This window comes from Stegodyphus dumicola, chromosome 2, assembly GCF_044657685.1.
Source record: "Stegodyphus dumicola isolate Sdum_Otavi_A_Nest chromosome 2, ASM4465768v1".
In the NCBI taxonomy this organism is placed as follows: domain Eukaryota; kingdom Metazoa; phylum Arthropoda; class Arachnida; order Araneae; family Eresidae; genus Stegodyphus; species Stegodyphus dumicola.
In genome coordinates, this window is record NC_140769.1 from 149004254 (window position 1) to 149029463 (window position 25210).

The 25210-nt window shown below is 32.9% G+C and overlaps 1 protein-coding gene across 1 annotated transcript in view; it reads right to left on the minus strand.

The window, feature by feature from the left end:
- The window catches only part of LOC118204030 (uncharacterized), a 130157-nt gene that overhangs the window by 68040 nt on the left and 36907 nt on the right, over window positions 1-25210 (minus strand). The window contains exon 2 of the mRNA XM_085811239.1: window positions 10160-10982. Coding sequence (XP_085667365.1) covers window positions 10160-10944 — 785 coding nt within the window. The 5' untranslated portion in view covers window positions 10945-10982. The remainder of the gene's footprint in view (window positions 1-10159; window positions 10983-25210) is intronic.

Here is a 25210-nt window from a genome sequence, read left to right on the forward strand (position 1 = left end):
TACACACTATTTGGGTTGATGTGATACTTGCGCACATGGCAATTTCGTACAAATGGCATTTGCGCACACCATCCCTGGGGGAACATGGCATTTTCTGACAAATGTAAGCATTTAAGGACAAGTAACAATCCTGTCAGAAACAAACAATTAGAATTATTGGTATGACTTATTGATATATCACTTATTGGTATGAATTTTGAGTGTCCGTACTTTCCTGCTCTAAAGGTTGTTCTGAGCCTTTCTTATGTATTATTATTATTATTATTATTATTATTATTTTGTTTGTTTGTTTTGGCGAGGGAAGGATTATTTTTAGAATATTGACTTACCTAAAATGAATTTCATCCTTACTGAAGCATCTAAAATCAAATCATCGCACGCTATAACCACTATCGGTGTGTATGCAATAATATTGTTTAAATATATATTTATACATACTTACAAACTTGAATTTGTAAGTACATCTTATAGTTCTTTATTAAGAAAACAATATGCATTCACAAGATCTAAAGGTAATTATAGTATGTTTAAGTTAAGATTTCTCATAACTATAATACTGGGTAACAATTTGTGCTTGAGTTCGATTTTTGAGCTCTTTTGGAGTTAAATAGGCATGCTGATTTCAAAACTGTATTTGGTTTTCTTCTACCACGTCAAATGTAGTTAAGTTTCCTTACATCTGACGTGAATGTGGCCATTCTCTGCGGCTTAGAGCGGGGATTACAGGAAGTACTACTGCTCCAAAAGGAGCTATGGTATCCTACTTTAGATGAAGTGAAAGTGCGCTTCTGCAATTTTTTTCAAATGACGATGGATTTGTGTATTGCCATAGCGTACGAGGTTTAATGGAAGAGTTGGGAATTTCAGCCTAGAAAGCAACTCAATGTCGACAGTTCGTCGATAGCTCAAAGCGGAGATTGAAGTGTGTCTCCTCCACAATCGATATTTTTTCTCTGCAGTACACCATTCAGTTTGTTTGTTTGAGGAATTTGAAACCATAAAGATAGTCACTGATTTGTTGCTTGAAATCAGCAACAAATATCACCACATGCACTAATGAATCATCTGTGTTGATCGTAAAACGGTCTGCTTCCTCCTTGGGCAGAAACGAGGATATACTAAGTTTCCCTGTTTTTTGCGTATGTGGGACTCTGTATGTGTTTTCCTGTTTTTTGCGCGAGAGGCATTGCGTGCAGTCGAATTGGCCGCCAAGATCGGACTTGAAACCTGGACTGGTCTAAACATTTTACATCGGCCATTTGTCGTCAGAAAGAACATTATATTATTTCCACCTCTACTAATAAACCTGGGTCTCATGAAACAATTTGTTAAAGCTTTGCCAATTAAAGGACACTGTTCCAAGTATTTCATTTTGGTATTTCCTAGCCTATCATTTCAAAAGACCAGTGTGTTTGATAGTCTACAGATTCAGTAACTTATTAAAGACGAACATTTCATCGGAACAATGACAGAACTTCAAAAGAATGCTTGGTTGGCATTCAAAAACATTTTCAAAGACTTAGAAATACAGAATCATAGCGAAACTCTCCAGCACATTTGGACAGCTTCAAAATGCTTGGTTGCCAACACGAGCATCAAACCGCATTTTTTACAAAGCCATCTTCATGTCATCCCAAAAAATCTTGGTACAATCAGTCATGAGCACGGTAAGCGATTCCACCAAAATTTGAAGGTTATAGAGGCACAGTACCAAGATTAATCGGCTGTACACTGCGAAAAAAAAAAAAAAAAAAAAAAAAAAAAAAAGATGTCAAATTACGTTTAAACGGGCGTTTCTGTAACATTTTGTGTGTTACTTTAATTTATGAAGTATCATGTTCTTCGCACTTAAACCATAAACAGCAATATCCCAAAATAATTTTATCAGCATCGCGCGCTGGAGATAAAAATGTCTTCTTCCGCCCAACGTTGCCATCGTTCACTTTGAAATGGTTTAGTTTGTTAATCAAAAATTCATTGAAGTGTTACAAGATATGAAATCGATAATAAAACAAATTTCAAATTCAAATTATAGCTTCCACATTCCCGTATTCTGTGGGAGATTACCGTATTCAAATTTTGATGGGTCTAGGTACCGTTGTTTTATATATCCCAAGCTGCGCTTTCGAGACGTGAAAAACGCAATTTGAATTTGGTCAGGCAACCCAGTAGAACGGGAAATACAGAACTGCCTCCCTCCCCCTTATATTTTTGCTCCGTGTACATTTGGTGGTTGACTACTGATGGAACATCAAGCAAAAGTGTCCACAGATTAAACGCTCCAGAAAAAGCCATAAGAGAAAATTTTACCTTAATATGTATGTTTACCATTTGGTAAAAAAACTTCACTATTTGTATGAGCGAAATTTAACTTGCAGTAACTATATATACCCTTTGTACTGTAGAGACATTAGATTTTTTGGAAGCAAGAGAGATTGAAAAATGAGTAACACCTTCGCCGGGAATCGAACCACGGACCTCTGGAATACCGGCCCAGCGTGCAGAGCTACTACACCACGAAGGCTCGCTAAGAAGGTGGGAGAAATACCCTATAGTATGAATAAAATTATTCTTTGTGAACAGTATATTTGGTATGTTTTCCCTTTATGTTCCTCTATATGCATATTTTGTAAACTTTTGAGATAAAGAGAGGGCAACCTGTAGTTTAAAAGTTTATGTGATAAACAAAAACTGAGGTTGTTTTTGGATTCAGACGCGAAAAGTTAGTTAAAAAGAAGTGGCAGACTTAAACATTTTAGAAATTATCTTTAATTACATTAAAGTTGAATAGGTATATTTGGAGTTGAAGAACACAACTACCATTAGCCTTCCAGCAAAGAGTGTTTCTTGTGCGCAAGCGTCGTGTGCACAAGTGCCACTATTTAGCTCTGCTCATAGGGAGCATTACTATGTATTCTAAAGAGGCTCATCTGTATTAGTTTTTTGGAGGAACAGGCGGGGGGTCACTCATGCGTATATGCGTATTTCTATACATTTTGTACGCAGCCAATGTAACATTGCCTAAAATAATATTCAGGACTACATTTTGGGACCTCAGAAAATATTAATAAGAGGATTTATTGATGTTCATTTTATTATGTTATGCGAGTTTTATCATAACCAGAGTAATTCACAACACAGAGTTATACAGTTTGCCTAGAGTCGATAGCTCAGGTATTGGACACTTGAATATATAGCACAGGTATTGGACAGGTAGCACAGGTATTGGTCGATAGCACAAGTATTGGACACTAGTTGAAAACGACTAGTCTGATCTGATTAGTTGCACTTCCAGCTGCTTATGCAGATGAAAGGATTTGTTTGGTAAAATCCTCAAGAATTCATAGACTGCGCATGTCAAACAGAACATTATATAGGCTGGGCTGGCTGTCTGTAATTGTATGAGTTTTGTTTGGCTGGCATTTTCTGTTACCCTTGGTACGTCCGCAAATATCTCTGATTTCTAAATGTGCCTCTTTCTAACGAATTTTATACTCTTCGTTTGAGCAAAGCCACACAAATCTAAAAAGACTGACTGCTCATCTAAATTTTGCGCCTTGGCATGGCTATTTAGGTCATCAAATCTAAACCATATTGAACACATTTGGGATGCTATGGCAACGTTCTGTTGAATACAGAAATCCCGTGTCTTCGAATACAACGAAACTGCGTACAGCTCTGTGGGGAAGTGTAAAATTCATTCCCTACAGAATACTCCGGCATACTGATGGAATCAACTGTCTGAAGTTCTAAGCTTTCAGAAAAGGCTGTTAAATATTTTAGCACACTTCAGTATATATATATATATACACACTTCAGTATATATGTAGCAATAAATACATATATATATATATATATATATATTGAATTTAATTTTAAAAAATTAAATTTAAATACATATTTAATTAAATATTCTTTGCGCCATTGCTGCAAGAAATGAAATTTAAATTCTTAACAAATACGTATAAAAGTAAAAAAGTAAAAAATGTTTACAAAAAATTTTTTACTATAACAAAGATAGCAGCTTGACACTCAACATTACCTACATAAGCGCCATCTATATAATTTGAAGAACACACTTACTTCTCTTTCACAACACTTTTGCAGACCCCAACACTCCTATAGCAGGTAAGTTAGAATTAAAACTTACTATTTACTTGCTTTAAGTATTTTTTTAAAAAACTTTTTATGTAGTATCTAAGTGTTTTTTAAATATGAAATTATATTTTTAAATATATATTTGTTTTTTAAAAATTGTGAATTAGTTCTTTTTGTTTCTTATTGGTTTATACGGATTATGTATAGTTCTTTTATAGTTTCTTTTTATTGATATACATATTCGTGTAGGGGAAGTTTCTGTAGACAAGGATTTCTAAAATACATTGGTTTCTAGATTTTTTTATTATTTTATAAAAAATTAATTTTTAAAAAATTTAATTTTTTAAGAAAAAGTTTAATTTTTGACTTTACTTGCTTGTTTCTCAAAAGACTTAATTACTATTTTCCTTTTTGAACTTTAATTCTTAAATGTTAATACTTAAATGTAAATTTCTAAGGATACCGCTTTATTGGAATTACTTTTGGTTTTGACTTTTACCCTTGCCTGCATGAATGACGAAACACGAATTGAATGATTGGAGAGTTAGGTTTGGAGGCAACTTCCCCTTGATAAGTCTGTCTCCTGCCTACTCTACGATCATTCACATATGCATTTTTTAAAAAAATTGTTTAATTTAATTTTAATTTATTAAATTAGTAGATTTATTTTCATGGATAGATTTTGCACTTGATTTGCTTATTTTCTGAATTTAAATGATATTGTAGATTAGTTCGAGAATTAAATCTTTTACATGTTTGCACATTTTTTTTTAAATTATTTTAAATTTTTTCGGCTTTTTTCCTTTTTTTTTTTAGAATTTAAATTTGCTTTTTTACTTTTATACGTATTTGTTAAGAATTTAAATTTGTTTAAATTTATATATATATATATATATGTATGTATTTATTGCTACAAAGTCTTACTAGCTATTTTATTTTTGATCGAGAAGACTGTATGCACAATAACTAGAGATATTGAAAATATTTATTTATATTGGAATTTAAAAATATTTATGTACATTTGAAAGATCTTCGAGCTCTTTGAACACAATGATATGACGGATATTAGAAACAATGGTGCAAGTCAGGAAATAATTGACAGTCTCTTTTTCAACTCCAAAGTAACAATCATAATATAATAACAATCATAATCATAATCAAGTGTAAATCATAATAATGAATTAAGACCTGTTATCCCAGAGAGTTTAATTGAATTGCGTGATGCGCCAATTTCAGGCCATTTAGGAATAAGAAAAACAGTTCAGAGAGTACGGGAAGCTATTAATTTCCTACAGCTATAAGAATTTGTAGCTGAATACGTGAAGTCTCAACATTTGTCAGTTAGTTAACGATAAAATTATAGCTTTGGCGAAATAGCATAATAGTAAGATTTTCTAACGAAATCCTAGGAACTGATCTGTTAGGTCTGCACCCGCATAGTAAAAAAAATAAACACAAATAATAAACAATAAATAAACAAAAAATTTGTTCGAGACTATTGATCATTTTACGAAATTGGTGGAAATAATTCTCTTAAAGAACATCTGCTAAAATTTTTGCAGATTCATTTTTAAATAGATTTATTTGTACTAAAGAATGAAGCTCCTCTTAAAATAATATCAGACAACAGAAAGCAATTCGTTAGCCAAATTTTTTTAGGTAAATGTACAGGTCTTGGCATACAGTATTTTAAGATGGTTCCTTATCGACCACAGTCAAATATTTCAGAGCAGGTGAATGGAAATAAATTAAAAATTATCCGCAGCTGTGCAAAAGATCATCACAAACTTTGAAATGACGGTGTCAATAAACTCGTATTTGCCTTGAGGATGGCTAAGCCTGATACTACTGGCAAGATACCGGCTGAATTATTTCTTTGCAGAAAGTTATTTATACTCCTCCATAAACTTTTTGTTTGTTTGTTTATTTGTTCAAAAGAAGTTTGCCGTAATTAAGATGGCAGATATTCAGATATGAATGGATGAGGCCCTGGAGAAACAAAAGTTTTAACAAGAGGCGAGAAGTTGATTTCAAGATGGGAGATAAAGTCTTGAAAATTAAACATTTTCTTTCGTATGTTTCAGAAGGAAAAGTTGGGAAGTTTTGTAATAAGTTAATTCAGCGAATAAAGGAAGCAATGGTATTTCTGAAAGATCAAAATGGTAAATGTTCAAAAGTAAATGTATACCAGACCAAGGGCCATTATAAGTGAGCTGGTGAGGAAAATGTTGGTTATAAATCGAAGTTCTTGAGCCAGCTTGTAGTATGGTATTTAATTGTGGAGTAGTCTTTTTAAAAAAACGAATTTCACCGAGTCTTCAGAAAGCAAAGTTAGGGGAACGGGGGACCAGAAAAAAATTAATTTATCCAAAAATAAAAGAAAAGTACAAAGATCTCTCAGATGCGGTGACCAACCAAAGATAAACAACGACTATTGGCAAGTCAACGAGCTAAAACTCCAGTTACGAATAAGACTTGCAATGAAAGACCAAACAAGCCAGACGCAGCAAACGACCAACTGATGGCAAATCAGGGCTACGGTCAAAGTTCCCGGCGAACCAGAGGAAGTTTCAGACGACACGTAGTTAGACAAGAAATATTCACTTATGTCTTAATGCAACGGTTGTGATGTTAATTTTTGCGTCAAGCGAGATCATCCAAGTTTTTATTCAGCAAGAAAAAGCTTCTTTTTCAATTTAATTATACACCTACCTTGATATTTATGGTATATACATGATACTGTGGTTATAGTCCAAGAGATTGTATTGAGAAAAATTTTGGTACAATCTTTCGAATGCAAATGAATTTCAATGTTTTTTCAGGAAGTATTGTTGTTAACTGTTTTGTAAAAGTTAAGTGTTCAACTAACTGCTTTTTTAAAAGTTAAAAGTTCTGATGTGGTGAATTTAAGTAGTCAAAAGTTTAGACTCTCCAACCAACACTTACAAATTTAATGAAAATTAAGTTTAGAACCTTAGAGATATAGTCTTGAAATAGTGTTGTTGAGGTTTAGTTTGTCTAAGCTATTAACGAGTGCAGGATTTTGGTTAGCAGCTAGTTTGTGGAAACTGCACAATTTCACGCGCACATGCATGCATTACAATGCTTGACAGCACGGCTTGTGACAGCTTGTGTGTAGAAGAAGTAAAATGCTAAAAAGATTTTGATAAAGTTGTAAAAGGCAAGTTAAAAAGTACAACTGTTAAATATTTGCTTGCTAAACTATTTTGTCTTTCAGATGCCCGGAAAGAACTGAGATTGTACTAAACAGTGATGACAAGACATTTTAATTTAGTTTTAGATATTTAACATAATAACTGTAAAACTGGCTCATGTTGTAAACTTAGAATTTAAAATCTTAGCAAGGTAGTTAAAGACCTTCGTTGCGATCGCTGAAACTCTGGTGGGGAAAACGTTAGTTAACCAGTTATTGTGATTTCAGTCTTTAGCATAACTTCTAATCTCCGTATTCTTTCGCTAGAGGGCAAATTACTTGTGAGTATTTAAGCTGAGGTTTTTAGATTTGAGACACAGAGTGTTTTGGCATTGCTTGTCGCTATATGATTAGTTCCTGCCAGTTCTAACAGTTGTAATTATTCGTCTTTGCGGTGTCTCGCTGCCGATACTTTAAATCTGACACAATTGAAGTTCTTGAGCCTGCTTCTAATATAGTATTTAATTGTAAAGTAGTCTTTTATTTTTATTCAACGTTTACTTTAAACTTGACTGTTCTACCACTAGTTGTGGTTATTGTAGCACGAGACTAATAGACTAGTAGACTAGTGGTTATTGTATCTCTAGTTGTGGTTATTGTAGCACTTCTGTTCCAAGTTCTGTTTGAATAAAAAGGTTATTATTACCTTCCCAAGACTTTGTCGTTGTTCTCAAGCATAACGATAAACTACTTCACGTCTGTTCAGGTTACTTCAGGTTAAGTCATATTACCACATCAAGTGAAACCCTCTAAGTATTCGGGCAACCAAAACATATTGGTCAACTTTGGATGCATCTGTTAGCAACGATTCCGTCAGTATCTGATCCTACTTTTCATACACTAATATTTTATTTATCGAAATGATTCCATCTTAACTTATACCTGTGGTTATTAATGCTTAAAATAATTCTTGTCAGTTACCTAATTTTTTTTTATACCTGAAAGAGAGGACTTGAATGAAGTTAGGACTCTTTGGAACATTACACAGCTGTTGCCGCTGTAGCTGTAAAATTTTTTCCTAGGACAAATATAACATTATATTTCTTACTTCAGCATTAGTGTACGTAAGACTACTAAACAGCATTAAAATACGATATGAAAATAATCGCAATTATTTTATTATTATTTCAACCTCCTTTACGAAGCAAAATAATCGCTATATATTTTCTACGGACAGAGAGTTATGTGGAATAAAAGAAGCTGCCATTTCTCTGAGGTAGGAGGAAAGGATACTTCAAAGCACTGAGTCATAACATAACTCATTATGCGTCTGTCGAGCAAAAAAAATTGCTGATTCGAGAGTTCCAGATATGACATTTTGATGTCAACTGATGTTTTGCACCTACCTGGTAACGTATTCAATTCACGGCGAACGACTTGTAGTAAGAACATGACACTGCACTTCCGTGTGCAACAGCTGTTGTACAGGCAAGCTATGGATCTTCACGTGAATATATTCAACCAATAAATAACAACAAGTTCCTTACAGATCGAAAGGTTTCCATCTTTACCAATATTTACATGCATAATAGGAGTAAATAGTGTTTTACTTGTTATACCGTTTAGTATTTATTCCAAGTTGTACAGTATTGCCAATGCATTATCAATACAAGGATATGTTTGTATAAGTTGAGGAATTAACTGAAATACAAAAAAGCTATTGTACATTATATGTTACATAACCATTTATCCTGCGTACATTGGTTGCACATATTTTTATTTAATACTCTCCGCCTGGATGGAGGGGAGCATTTTCATTTACGAAAACCCACGTCTACCCCACACATACTGTCATTAATGAATGTAAAATTATGCTTCAAAGTTTTAATTTTACAAAACATTTTCTCTGCGCCTTCTACATTATAAAATGTAAAAGAAACAGAATTGCCCAAAAAATTCGTTAATAGCAATATCTTCAATATTTTTGGTTGAAATTAATTATCTCAAAAATCAGTTCAATTCATTTATACTAAAGTATTTAAAAAAGAGAAGGAGAGAAAGAGATAAATAAAAAGAAAGCGAAAAGAAGAAGGAAAGGGGGAATCTGTGAAAATATCTTTGCTGGCAATGAATTACTTTTTCAGCTTGTTTCCAGGGAAATTATTTTCCTTCAATAAAATTAAAAATAATGATTTATTCTATATTTCACACATCATTTTATATCTGAGGTATTAAATTATCTGAAATACTACATATTATATTTGAGGCGTCTGAGTACATTGCATGTGAAACTGCAACACTCTATTAGCACACCCATATATACCATTATATACTTTAAAAACTGAGATATTCGAGAAAACTAGGGATGTTATTTATATATTTGAAGATCAAAAACTTCCATTTACAGCCTAAAAAATAAAAGGGTTTACACTCAAACAAACATTTCGTCTTTAATATAGCAGGCAAAAAGAAAGGAATTGTGTTTTTATTCACTTGCTTTGATGTCATTAGGTTATTGAAAGACGTTTCATATGAATTTTAGAAGTTTTCTGTAGTGTAAAGAAGATCTGATCTATTCTCGCGATTATTGACTGTAATTTTTCAGAAAGCAGTGCTACATTACATTTACTCAGCAATTTATACCTTTGTATGTAAAAATTCTTAAAAAGTATTCAATTTATACCTTTCTAAGTATAAATATAGTATTCTTAGTAAGATAAAAGTTTGAAGAACTCACTGATATTTTTTATTTAATAGCAATATTACAAAAAAGTCTGTGTTATTTATTTGCTCTGCTGTAATTTGTAACTGCGTAAATTATAAGTAAAGCATGGTGCACTTCACGAGATGGAATTAAAAACTGGTTCAAGACAGATTCCAATAATAAAAATATTTATTCATACTTACTAGGACTGCTTCCAAGGAGAAGCTGGTGTTGCCGCACAAACATTCTGTGGTATTTGGAGTGGTGGTGTGATAGGATAGACCGCAGCATTACTGGATAATATAGGAGTTGGCGGAATCGGACACATTTCTACGGCTCCAGTAGGAAGAACGGCGGTAGGTGTAAACTGACACACGCCTGGGGTGCACTGCAATACCGATGTTCCATTTATCACCCTTTGCGTACAAGGTACTACAGCTGAAGTTGGCAAGGCAGGACTGCAAGTATATATTCCTTGATTGCACTGCACAACTGGTGACATAGAGCTTGTTGCAGTTCCTTGATTGCACGTTAATTTCGGACTGCAGTGCAGAATGGTCGCTGTAGGTGGTCCTTGGGGACTATAAGGTATAACTGGAGACAAACCATTTGTTAAAGGCACTATACTAGTCGTTGTACAAGGTATTAAATTTGAAGTTAGGACACCATTATTTGGAGCCATAACATTGCACGTAAAAACATTCGAATTGTCCGGAGAAGTGTCTGTGGAGCTTGGTGTACTTTGAGAACTAGAGGACGCTTGATTATAGCGAATTACTGGCGATGTTGACAAACCAGGCTGACAAGGCACAGGAGTCGAGGCTAAAATTGGACCCGTCGATAGGATAGTAGGATACCTTTGATTGCAGGTCATAGCATTTACTGGACTCAGTGAGCATAGTCCAGGAGGATAGGGATGAATAGCTGTAGGTGTTACAGGACAAGAAGCTGGCGCCAAGGGAACTATGGAGGTACTGCACACAACCATGACTGTGGACTGCCTGTGTCGGAAGTCCTTGACTTTCCCTATTAATAAAAAAAGAGAATTTAATTAAACAGTAAGGTTCACAAAATTGATAGACTTTATACACTTGCAAACGTAAAAATGTAAAAATTAAGCAAAATTAGTACTTTCTTAGGGTATCACAGAAAGGGACTCAAAGAACGGATGCATCACAATAATTTCTTATTGCGGGTTTTACAATGGAATGTATGTGGCAGCTAACCGAAGACTCGGAGATAAAGAATGAGGGAAGCGGGCATTATACTTAGCGTGGGGCACCAAAATCTTTTTAATGTTTGGTGCCTCTAAAAATCTAAACAGTTCCTGATTATATGTCATGGTTCAAAAAATCTAAAGAAGTTCAGAAGTCAAACAACAAAAATCAGCGTTATATTTTCAAAATTTTCGCAGGACTAGTTTCGATGGTTTTTACCGAACCACCATCCTCAGCTGCGAAACAGCAAAATCGGTTTTCGAATTTGCGAAAACTATCAAAATTAGTCCTGCGAAAATTATGAAAATATAACGCTGATTTTTGTTGTTTGACTTCTGAATTAGTATTTATTCGGCGTGTTATTGTGTCTTAATCTAAAGAAGGTTTTTCAAAGGGATTTATGATTGTTGCTGCTTTTTGATATAACGACAAACAAAAATTAAAGATAGTACAGAAAACTGTTCAGGTTAACTGTTCAGGAATATATTTTAGACCCAATTTTCATATATGAAGTATCTTCTCTTTACCCACAGTGCCATCCATCAGAACTGCATCAAGACAAAGCATGCAGCCGCACATCAAAATCTACTGTTAATTTCCTGGAAAAAAATGGAACAAGAAACATGTATCAAAGTCCATACCCTTTACGCGTATCCCTACAAAATCTTCTCATGTATCATCCACGGATTTTTGCGCTTCTGGACTTTTAAAAAAGCGGATTGTCCAAACGTTGACCTACAACCTTCCTTGGAATTTGGAAAACTGTTCAAGAGGAATGAGATGAAATACCACTTCCGCTACTACAAAAAGCTTTATTCTATTGGAAATAAAGGTGTAGAAAGATACTGAAGCACAAGAGTTATCAAATGAAGCATTTAAAACACAAATTTTGCGTCAAATATTTTTGCAAATACAACTAAAATCACCTAAAAATTGTGCGAACAGCCTTAGTATTTTCAGAAACGATAACGAACACATTTCTCAAATGCAAGGGCCGAAGCTAGTAATGTTACTTCCAGGTACAATCTCTGTGAGTCCTAAATTAGGCTGTGCGGTGACTCCCTAAAGATGGATTAACGATTTATTCAGACTGGCTGGAAGGAATGCAAAGCAGATAAACTGCTGGTTACAATACCTTTAATTATTATTAAAAGTATTCTTATTATTATAAAATATACATATAATTATACAGTATTATTGTTATTATACAGTATTGTGTCGTTTTGTTTTTACATTAGAGCTTTACGAGTTTGGTAAAATCATAGGCTGCGTAAAGTCGGAGACCTCTACAATAAGGAAGTAACAAATTTTCTAACTACCTTAACTAATCAGGAGTAACAAGTTATATTTTCGCACAGCCGATCAGAAACGATCAACTAACTCATGATTGATTGCATGCGTGATTTTTTTTTAATAACGTCCATTCCTGATTTGATGGCGAACGATCTCAGTGATGCTCATGTAATTTAATGCTTTCGGCGTTCTTTTCAAGAAATTAAATTTAAAATTAATATATGTATTCCAAGAGTTGAAAGGTAGCTATGTGCAGTCCACAACTATACAGTTAATTTCGGCAACTGCGGGCTAATGGAAATTCTAAAACACTGCTTGGAAATGTAATGAACTGAAAATAAATGTAATAAATTGAAAAATGCAAAGAATGGATGATGGTGCAATTTTGAAAGTTATAAAACTATTATTATATAAGCCTAACATCGCCAAAACATAATTCTATTGACGACAGCATTTAGAAGACGTCTGGAGCATTTTTTAATAAGGATTATAATAGACTGTTTTTAGAGGTATTTTTTTAATGCTATATACCATCATCTCAAAATTTTAGCTCTTGTAGAATACTTCGGGAAGTTCCAAATACCACGCTGGAAGCAGATCGCTCTAATGATTCAAAACTTCCTCCGATTTTAACAGCTTTCTTTTATGCGACAGCAGTAACATTCGCAGAATTTTCATCTTCAGTACAGGAAAGAGTAGACAGATTTTGAAATAAAGCAAAAGACATTTTATGAATGGAATATTCAAATATAACTGCAAGGAATGTTCTCAGTTATATTCCTTACATAGAGATTCAATAGTTAGGACGAGTATAAAGTGGCGGCTGGAGGATAGGCTCCGATGTAAAAAATGTAAAAACAAAATGACGCAATACTGTATAATAACAATAATAACAGAAATAAAATTCAAAAAAAAAAACAGAAAAAAATAGAAAATAACAGAAAAAAAAGGACCTTTATAAAAAAAAATTTTTTTTTCAAGTTTTAAAGAAAAAGGTTGGATGGATTTCGGAGCACGTTATAATAGTGTTGCAAAAAACAATATTGTGCAAAAAACAATTACTGATGTACAAAAGGCCGGAGCTAGACATTTTGTTGCCCAGTGAAATCTCTGTGCATCTTAAATTCTGTTGTCTGGTGTCATCCTAAATTAAAAAATTTTGCTTTCTTTAAATTCTGCTGTCTAGTGCCTTATTAAAATTCGAAAATTTTTTTTTCTCGATGCTTATTAAATTTCAAAATTTTTATTTGGTCTGAATTCTCCTGCCCGGTGCAGCTGCATCAGTTAAGTTGCACCGGCTCTGATTACACAACGGGCTTATTTCCGACAAAACTATTAAAAAAATTTGACTACTAATCCAACCAAGAGTTTTGGCTATACAACCAAACCATTGGCATGGTAAATCCCCATCGGGAAGGGTGAAACCCGATTAAGTGCGTTGGCCACATTATGTGTTAGAATATGCACACATTTGGTGCGTTTTTCTCAGCAGCTCAACCCTCCAGCGACTGAAGAGCAAAATCGTTAAACACTGGTAGTTCGATCTGGTTTCCAATTCCAGCGAACGGGCTGGATCCTGGGGTTCTTGATTTTTCTCGTAAGTAACGTGAATACAAATAAATTTCTCTCAAAAAGTGCTCCGAAAAGACATCCCTTCCTTCGAAGATAATGTCGGTATACTTTGCCGTAATATCGCCATACTTTGCCGTATCTCCCTTCCCCCCCCCACAATACCTAACTCGTTCATGAAGGCTGGTTAATAATAGGAGATTGCACAAAGAAACATACATTAAGAGAAATCGTTGGTACGTTTTTGAGTCACTGGTTGGATAATGAAAATTTTCCTGCGGAAATAGGAAATTGTGACAGGAGAAGCGGCAATGACTTTATTCCCTGTTTTTTATTTGTGCGGAAATGTCGTATGGAAGTGTCGTTAAACAGACCCGTGTTTGAGTCCCTTCAAAGAGACTGGCTGCACGGGAATTTTCGTAATTTTCCTCCCGTGTAACGCGAATACGAGTCATTTTCCCTTAAAAGTCCTCTACAAATGTTTTTCTGCCCTCATATAAATAACTCTCGCGTGTTTTGCCATAAATCAAATCAAATGATCCTATCTATTCAAAGCAAATAATGTCATCAAAATAAAAGGATGAAATTCATCTAGCAAATAGCCTTTTAATAATTGATTTTGATTTATTAACAGTCACATATAATTGTCGTTATTGTTACTCATGTTCACTTGTCTCACAGTAACATTAACTCAAGTGGCAAGGAATTTCCTGACGGCAGTCAGCGACGCTAACCGCTATACCTGTTGGGTGGCACAATGTAATTGTCTGAATTAGTAATATTAAGAAATTAATTACTTAGTAATGGAATAAAATCTACAATGGCTATAATTTATCATCGGCTCCAAGACGCACACCGATTACACAGAAGCATTTTTGTGTCAATTAAAAAAAAGTTCAGCCTTAAAATGAAGAATACGGTATGTAGGTTATATAATAAATTAATAGTCTGAAAAAATAAATTATATCATTCAGGTTATTTGCGGTTTCTGTTTTTAACCTATTACGCAAACATCGTGTGAGGTCGTACAAAGTTTTTCTTTTTAAAGGACTTCAATAGGACTCATAATTGAGTCTTGCATTGAGTTTCTAAAAATTATCTGTCCGATATGTAGAATGACTGTTAATTTCTGTTAAAGAAACAGCAAACATAACATGTACAGCATTTTCTGAATTTTTGTCATTTAGTTCAATTTTTTATTTTAAACTTTTATTTTAAATCTAAGCTGAAGTCACTCTTAATGTGCAATTAAAGATATAAATTTATCGCAGAAAAAAAAAAAAAAAAAAAAAAAAAAAAAAAAAAAAAAGAAAAGAAAAGAAAAGAAAAGAAAAAAAAAGAAAAACGATAAAATTTGATTTAATAAATATACGGAAGGATTTTGAAGATGAATCCGAGCTGATTTTGTATTGAAAAAAGTATAAGTAATTAGTGCAACGAAAGAATTTGGCAATTAATTACAGTAAAGGGCTCCAACTCAAAGAAAAAGGGCGCAGTAGACTAAATAGTTATATAAAAAAGTATTATTAGAAAGTGGTATTGTATTTCTAAAATAAATATAAAAAAAAAGCGATGTTGTATTTCCAGAAATAATATATATATATATATATACTTCTAGAAATAGTTTATCGTAGAGTCATTAGGATTTTTGAAGCAGGAGACATGAAAAATGAACAATGCCCTCATCGGGACTCGAACCTGAACCTCTCGAATACGTGTCGAGTGTGCTACCGTTATACCACGAAGGCACTCAGAAAAAAAGGGAAAAAATATCTTATATACTCCCCATTTTAAAAAGCGACTGTGGATTAGGGGACCCAGTCGCCAAATGCTGGTGGTGAGGAATTATTATCCACCATCTTTTGTTCGGGCGCCACTGTAGAGTCATTAGGATTTCTGAAGCAAGAGACGTAAAAAATTAGCAGTGCTTCAACTTTATATGAATAATGTTTTAGTAACATAAGAAGGTCCATATTGATAATCTTAATCTACAGAAACATCCAGCCGCAAAATTTAGAGAGAGCGAAATTTTTAGAATTTTGTAACGGCACTAGGCAGCAAGAACTTAGGAGCAGGAAATAGGAAATATTTCAGAATTTTAAGGAAACATTGGGCAGCAGAATTTAGGGCTCGGAAAGATTACACAGAGCGGCAAAATGCTTAGCACTGCCGAAACTATTTTTTTATTTCTTCAGTCAGGGATATTTGAATGCTTTATTGCTTTTATCGAACTGACCGGGAATGAAATTGCAATTATTTTAACTTGAAAATTTCACCAAATATTTTAAAAACAGAATTTGTTCCTAATGGTTATTAAAATATTAACATTTTTAATAAAAATTGGGGAGCGAAATATTTAGTTCCAAATCAGAGTATTCTGTTCAATTTCTTTCTCGACAAAGTTCATAATTTATTGTGAAGTTTCTAAAATAAAATTCCTAGACATGATGGAACTGTATTCTTTGGCGAATACGTATGCTTTGTTCTGTCCCCAGTGTTATCAGTTTAAAATTGTCAAACAGTTTTTTCGGGCTTCGGTCCGACTCACATTTTTTACATTACATGCGCCATTTCTGGTCAGACCAAAAATGGTTTCACTGTCGACTCAGGATTTTAAATCCCAGTATTATGGTTCACTCTGGGGACTTGAAAGATTTTTTACACGAAATAACCTATGTGTGATTAGAACTGATGGTGGTAAAGGCCGTCAGGCCGTAGTCCCCCGGCTCTTCACTTTTATTCACTGGAACAACTGTTTCTGATTAATCAAGCGGTTTCAGTTTCCCTTATTTCTTACTTGCTCTTCCTGCTCCTTTTAGTTTGACAAATACCTTCTATCTGTTATAAATGTTCTTATTTAAAATAGCGATCCATTAGCCCCTCTGTGGTCTTTTTATTAGACGGCTGTATTCGCCGACACTGGCCGACAAAGGGACAATCAAGAGTTCTTCAGCAGCCACGGGGAGCAAACAGTAGGTGGGGCCATAAACAGCTTTTTATGGGAAGTTTAGCAATTTACTAAATTCAAGTACGTCTAATAAAACCAAGCCGCCTTTTACAGCTGTTAGTCTAAGCAAATGACCAGTTACTTTGTTCAGGAACCCCCAGCTTGTGTCAAGACCGCGACAATGCTTCAGGCTGAAAAGTGAGTCTTGGACAAAAGCAGATCTCTCTGGATATTTATCTCCAGAAGTGTTGGTTGGAAACGCTTTGTTGGCAACTACTGTATTTCCTCGTTTCTGTTTCGTGTCTTTGCGCGATATATTTTTTGAAATAAATTACGAACAAAGTAATTTTCGCGTAAAAAATGCAAGACTAGCTGCATTAGAAGGGTTCCCGTTTATCGCTGTTAATCAATTCCACACTCTATCGCGATAGGTGAATTGACGCGAAGTAGCATTCTTTATTTACAAATCGAACATTTCCGCAGTTAAAATATAGAAAACATGCTTACTTAAATACGTTTTTTAACATTAAGACATGAAATAACACTCGTAACGTCGTGTTCTTTTTGCTATCATAAAATGTGCGCGACATTGGAAGACTGTATAGTGAATAATCACCAAATACACAAATTCAGGAGAGGGGGTATGGAACCCTTTATTAATTCAAATAAAGTTTAACAGTCGGCTCCAACTCGCGCTTACAAAGGCCAAAACTTTTGGCTTAAATTAAAAGGTGATGGATAACTTAAAATCGATGAAGTTAAGAACAGCCGTTAACCTATACTTTAACTACCGCGCAAGCTGGCTGTCACTCAGTCAGTGTAAACAAGCCTAAAGGTAAGAATAACTCTACGCCGCAAAATTTTAATCGCTAGGAAATCAAAGTGAGTAACGTGGTCTTCAAGCAAGCAGAACTCGCTCTGATTTCACCTTCCAAAACATTCCATTAAATACTTCCTTCTTCTTTTTCTCATTTGAATACCGCGCGTGCTAAAAATTTGCATTCTGGAAAAGAGATGAAATGCGAAATGGAATGAAAGGTACTGTAACTTAGAATAAACGATTAGCAAATTAAATAATAATTCACACACTCTATACTCACCATTACACTCGTATTACCCAATATATTAGACAAACTAGAACTAAATGGGACATATTAAACGTTACAAATATCGCATTATATATATATATATATATATATATATATATATATAATAATTTATTTCCTAAACCGTATTGATTAATTGATTATATTATCTCCTAAGTTTAATTAAAGTAGAATTATTTTAAAAGTGTGCATCCATACTGGTAAGTTATATTTTGAAAGATGTTTTGAAGTAATTTGAAAGCAAAATGTTAATAATGTTTTAACGGGGACTGGAGTTAAATCATCACGAAGAATAATATTACAATTGCAAAAGTAAAAATTAAAACATGTAATTATTGTCATTGATCGGAAATTAGTTGACTTTTCAAGGGGAACAAACCAACTCCCGTTCAATGATCAATAATTGATAGAAATACGTAAATATGAAAGTGTTTCGTCTTTACTCGAGTTATAAATTAAAGCCAAACCGGCAATTCTAGTCAGGCCAAATATTTCCGCGAATAGTTGTTACTCAAAGAAGAACTGATTCTCATGAAGCATTTTAGTCAATTCAATTTGGAGTAAAAATCAATTACTGTAGAGAAATCTTGTAAAACTCGAGTAATCGTCCCCGACACTATCATCTTTATGTATTTGAGTACTATATTATTTGTAGAAATTAAACATTGGAAATTGTCATTATGAAATCGAAATCAAAGTAAAGTTGAAATAAACATAGAAGATTATAAAAAAGATAAATAATGCAAACTTTGCAAAAACAAATCAAAGAGAACATAAAAATAATATAAAAATAAAATAGAAAATAATATAAATAAGATCAGTGAATGTACATGAAGATATAAAGGCCAGAAAGGTATTAAGTAACTTACATTCTTTCTAGTGGGGGAGTTGGCAGTGTGTTCTCTTCGTGTCTGACTCAGAAGTGTAGGGTGTCCGAAAATTCTTAGCGGCAGTAGGGGCTTTGAATTATATCAGTCGGCAAGACTTGGGTGAAGAAATTTATGGTAGTGGGTGGGACTTGGAATTCTTGAGGGATGTATTTTGTGGAGTTCTTATCTGAGAGAGACCGTCTGTTAAGATTTTTTTAAAAATACTAGTGAATGGAAATTAATTAATTTCTGGCTAATTGTCGTGTCGCAATGATTAAGAATTTAAGAAAGGAAAAAGGCATTTTCGCTATCCAAGAGCTAGTAGACAGTCTAAAGGCAGGAAATAGGCCCATTTTTTTAGTAACAGTATAGTAACAGTATATGTCTGAAGACAATTAGCTTTTTACAATATATACAATTGAGTAATTACACTATATACAAATCTTTCAACTGACAGTCATCCAACTTATACCGCCTTCTCAGGTTTAGGAATAAATTATCATATCCCTATCAGTTAAATGATTTAGAGTGAGTATTTAACGCCTGCTCTTTTAAGGCAATGGTTGATAAATTGAAAGGGAATTAGATTATTTTTGAGAATTATGATAAGGATCAAAATTTCGCGTTGTAAATCTATTGTATCTGTGCATATAGTTTTAATTCGTTGTATTTGATTAATTATAGTATTGTTAATTACTTTTTTGGATATGTTGGAGTTCCAATTTATTAATTTGTTAGTATTGAAATTGAAGTTTCTTGTTTTGTCAAAAAGTAAAATTTTTTTGTAGTTAATGATTTGAAGATCTAGAAAGTCTATGCTATTTTGTGAATTATTAGTTTTATTAAGTTTAAGACAATTCGGATAAATGTCGGAGTTTTCAATTTTACCAAAATTATTAATTGTAATAAGGTCATCAATAAATCTGTAGGTGTGTTTGTAGTAATTTAACTCTTGTGGTTGTAGATTTTTTTGGAAGTTAAATTCTTTGACAAATAAAAAGATATTACAGATCGAGGTGCTGGAATGTAAGCCCATTGGCAATCCTCTGACTTGTTTAAAAAGTTGATTTTGAAACTTGATGTAGTTATGAAAAAGTGTGCATTTTAGGTAGGTTTTCCATTTGTCAAGAGTCATGATATTGAGTATATTAGGGAAAAGTTTTGGTAGATCAAGTAGACTGGTATAGATTTCTTCTAGAGGAAGTGAGGTATATAATTTTTCAAAATCATAGCAGTTAATGTTTTGGATGTTAATGGTATGAATGGTATTAATGACAGGAGTGTTATTATGAATGATCCAGCAATAGTTATGATTAGTGTTACAATCATTGAAAATAAATTTACAGATTTTATTAAGTTGAATTGAAAAATAATAGTCTATATTTTTCTTGTAATTATTAGTTCCATTAGCTATAAATCTAAATTTTAATGGTGTTTTATGGAATTTGGGAATCGCATAAAGATTAGTAAATCTGTTGTAGTTTGCATTGAAAGTAATATTGAGTTTCTTATGAAAAGTTTTAATCCTGTTTATTATAGATGTTTCTGTAAGGTTGGCTGATTGATAAGTAGTTGCGTTGAGAAGTTCTTTATGAATAATCTCAGTGTAGAATTGTTTTCATATAATGCTAAAGTTATTAGTTGCTTTATCTATTTTTGTAATAGTAAAAAGCTGTTTTAATTTACTAATATCAGATGTAAGTTGCGACCAGTTCAGTGTACTTTTAAATTTGAGGTGACTGATTTCTGTGGATATGCGTTGAAGAATTTTAGCTTTCCATTTTAAGAAGGTATCTATGGGAAAATTCAGTTGATAGCTTGCTTTAACTATAAATTCGTTGATGTTGTTTTCGAAAGTCTTGTAACAGTAATTTGTAGTCATGTTTCTGACTGGTCTAAATTTTGTACCATAACTCATTCGTGTTTTTAGTTGATGGTTTTGTATGATATTCAGGTTGCCAGTAATTATGTGCTGGTGATTAGAATCTACGTAATTGCTGTAAATTGGTGTCTTACAATGTCATTCTGCAGTTTCATCTATTTCATGGTGGTTAGTAAGCAAGTTGCTTAAGGTCCTTTGATATTTAAATGCAATCATTGGTATAGTGTCAACTGCGGGGAAGTAATCTTTACAATCTCTGATGATTCTTGAGAAATGAATATTGTCAAACTGCGGATGCAGAAAACAATTTCTATGAAAAACATTTAACTGTATTTACATGATTACATGCGGTACTTGACATATTAAATATATAGGACAGACTAAAAACAATCTTAACTTTCGAATCAATAACCATAGAGCTCAAATCAAAAAATTCAACGCACAAAAAAATAACATTAAAATAAGTACACCATCACAACTTAATACAGCAGAATTAGAACACTTTAAACACCATGACTTCAACTCTATTCAACTTCAGATACTAGATATAATACCCAATCACAAAACACGAATTTTTCAGGAATCTCTCTATATACTAAAACAACGTTCACTTTATCCATATGGACTTAACACTTATATACATAGTCATAGAGATACTTCTAAGAAGTCTATTTTCAGCCAATTTAAACTCTACAGCATCAAAACGCAGAGAGGAAAAAGAGGAAGCAAAATAAAAAATAATGCGAGATTTTTATCCACTTTGGATACACTTGCATTGAAAAAACAATTGAAATGTTTTTTTGACTCAGACTGTTTTCCCAAGAAACTTCTCAACTGGTTACACTCCTGTACTAATAAATTCCTTATCAAACTAAAATATTCATTCAAGAAAGCTACGACGACATACAAATCATTAAAGACATGATTCTTGATTTTAGTCTTTTCAGACTCTCTAATAGTCTCACTCAACGCAAAATTTATTTTAAAGTCAATTTTCTGCATCCGCAGTTTGACAATATTCATTTCTCAAGAATCATCAGAGATTGTAAAGATTACTTCCCCGCAGTTGACACTATACCAATGATTGCATTTAAATATCAAAGGACCTTAAGCAACTTGCTTACTAACCACCATGAAATAGATGAAACTGCAGAATGACATTGTAAGACACCAATTTACAGCAATTACGTAGATTCTAATCACCAGCACATAATTACTGGCAACCTGAATATCATACAAAACCATCAACTAAAAACACGAATGAGTTATGGTACAAAATTTAGACCAGTCAGAAACATGACTACAAATTACTGTTACAAGACTTTCGAAAACAACATCAACGAATTTATAGTTAAAGCAAGCTATCAACTGAATTTTCCCATAGATACCTTCTTAAAATGGAAAGCTAAAATTCTTCAACGCATATCCACAGAAATCAGTCACCTCAAATTTAAAAGTACACTGAACTGGTCGCAACTTACATCTGATATTAGTAAATTAAAACAGCTTTTTACTATTACAAAAATAGATAAAGCAACTAATAACTTTAGCATTATATGAAAACAATTCTACACTGAGATTATTCATAAAGAACTTCTCAACGCAACTACTTATCAATCAGCCAACCTTACAGAAACATCTATAATAAACAGGATTAAAACTTTTCATAAGAAACTCAATATTACTTTCAATGCAAACTACAACAGATTTACTAATCTTTATGCGATTCCCAAATTCCATAAAACACCATTAAAATTTAGATTTATAGCTAATGGAACTAATAATTACAAGAAAAATATAGACTATTATTTTTCAATTCAACTTAATAAAATCTGTAAATTTATTTTCAATGATTGTAACACTAATCATAACTATTGCTGGATCATTCATAATAACACTCCTGTCATTAATACCATTCATACCATTAACATCCAAAACATTAACTGCTATGATTTTGAAAAATTATATACCTCACTTCCTCTAGAAGAAATCTATACCAGTCTACTTGATCTACCAAAACTTTTCCCTAATATACTCAATATCATGACTCTTGACAAATGGAAAACCTACCTAAAATGCACACTTTTTCATAACTACATCAAGTTTCAAAATCAACTTTTTAAACAAGTCAGAGGATTGCCAATGGGCTTACATTCCAGCACCTCGATCTGTAATATCTTTTTATTTGTCAAAGAATTTAACTTCCAAAAAAATCTACAACCACAAGAGTTAAATTACTACAAACACACCTACAGATTTATTGATGACCTTATTACAATTAATAATTTTGGTAAAATTGAAAACTCCGACATTTATCCGAATTGTCTTAAACTTAATAAAACTAATAATTCACAAAATAGCATAGACTTTCTAGATCTTCAAATCATTAACTACAAAAAAATTTTACTTTTTGACAAAACAAGAAACTTCAATTTCAATACTAACAAATTAATAAATTGGAACTCCAACATATCCAAAAAAGTAATTAACAATACTATAATTAATCAAATACAACGAATTAAAACTATATGCACAGATACAATAGATTTACAACGCGAAATTTTGATCCTTATCATAATTCTCAAAAATAATCTAATTCCCTTTCAATTTATCAACCATTGCCTTAAAAGAGCAGGCGTTAAATACTCACTCTAAATCATTTAACTGATAGGGATATGATAATTTATTCCTAAACCTGAGAAGGCGGTATAAGTTGGATGACTGTCAGTTGAAAGATTTGTATATAGTGTAATTACTCAATTGTATATATTGTAAAAAGCTAATTGTCTTCAGACATATACTGTTACTATACTGTTACTAAAAAAATGGGCCTATTTCCTGCCTTTAGACTGTCTACTAGCTCTTGGATAGCGAAAATGCCTTTTTCCTTTCTTAAATTCTTAATCATTGCGACACGACAATTAGCCAGAAATTAATTAATTTCCATTCACTAGTATTTTTAAAAAAATCTTAACAGACGGTCTCTCTCAGATAAGAACTCCACAAAATACATCCCTCAAGAATTCCAAGTCCCACCCACTACCATAAATTTCTTCACCCAAGTCTTGCCGACTGATATAATTCAAAGCCCCTACTGCCGCTAAGAATTTTCGGACACCCTACACTTCTGAGTCAGACACGAAGAGAACACACTGCCAACTCCCCCACTAGAAAGAATGTAAGTTACTTAATACCTTTCTGGCCTTTATATCTTCATGTACATTCACTGATCTTATTTATATTATTTTCTATTTTATTTTTATATTATTTTTATGTTCTCTTTGATTTGTTTTTGCAAAGTTTGCATTATTTATCTTTTTTATAATCTTCTATGTTTATTTCAACTTTACTTTGATTTCGATTTCATAATGACAATTTCCAATGTTTAATTTCTACAAATAATATAGTACTCAAATACATAAAGATGATAGTGTCGGGGACGATTACTCGAGTTTTACAAGATTTCTCTACAGTAATTGATTTTTACTCCAAATTGAATTGACTAAAATGCTTCATGAGAATCAGTTCTTCTTTGAGTAACAACTATTCGCGGAAATATTTGGCCTGACTAGAATTGCCGGTTTGGCTTTAATTTATAACTCGAGTAAAGACGAAACACTTTCATATTTACGTATTTCTATCAATTATTGATCATTGAACGGGAGTTGGTTTGTTCCCCTTGAAAAGTCAACTAATTTCCGATCAATGACAATAATTACATGTTTTAATTTTTACTTTTGCAATTGTAATATTATTCTTCGTGATGATTTAACTCCAGTCCCCGTTAAAACATTATTAACATTTTGCTTTCAAATTACTTCAAAACATCTTTCAAAATATAACTTACCAGTATGGATGCACACTTTTAAAATAATTCTACTTTAATTAAACTTAGGAGATAATATAATCAATTAATCAATACGGTTTAGGAAATAAATTATTATTAACTAACTTTGCAGCAATTGCGCAAGTAATAATAACTTGTATTCGCACTAAATGGATTTAAGTTCATACAACATATATATATATATATATATATATATTGCTTCCAAAAGAATAAAGAAAAGTTAAATTTAATTTTAAATAGTTCTCTTGCGCCATTGCTGCAAGGAATGAAAGAATGTTTGTTAAATTCACATATATATATGTGTGTATGTATTTTAGTACTGCACAGCAAACAGGAGTAAGATTACTGCTCCTTTGAAGGCATGACCTGACTGAGACTTTGAAAACACCGCTATAGAGTGAAGACGCGAAGTGGAGAGGGACGCGAAGTGGAGAGCAGGGGCTCCAAACTACGGCCCGAAGGCCGAATATGGCCCGCCAGTGGTTTCTTTAAAATAATTTAAAGTAACAAATAACATACACGTT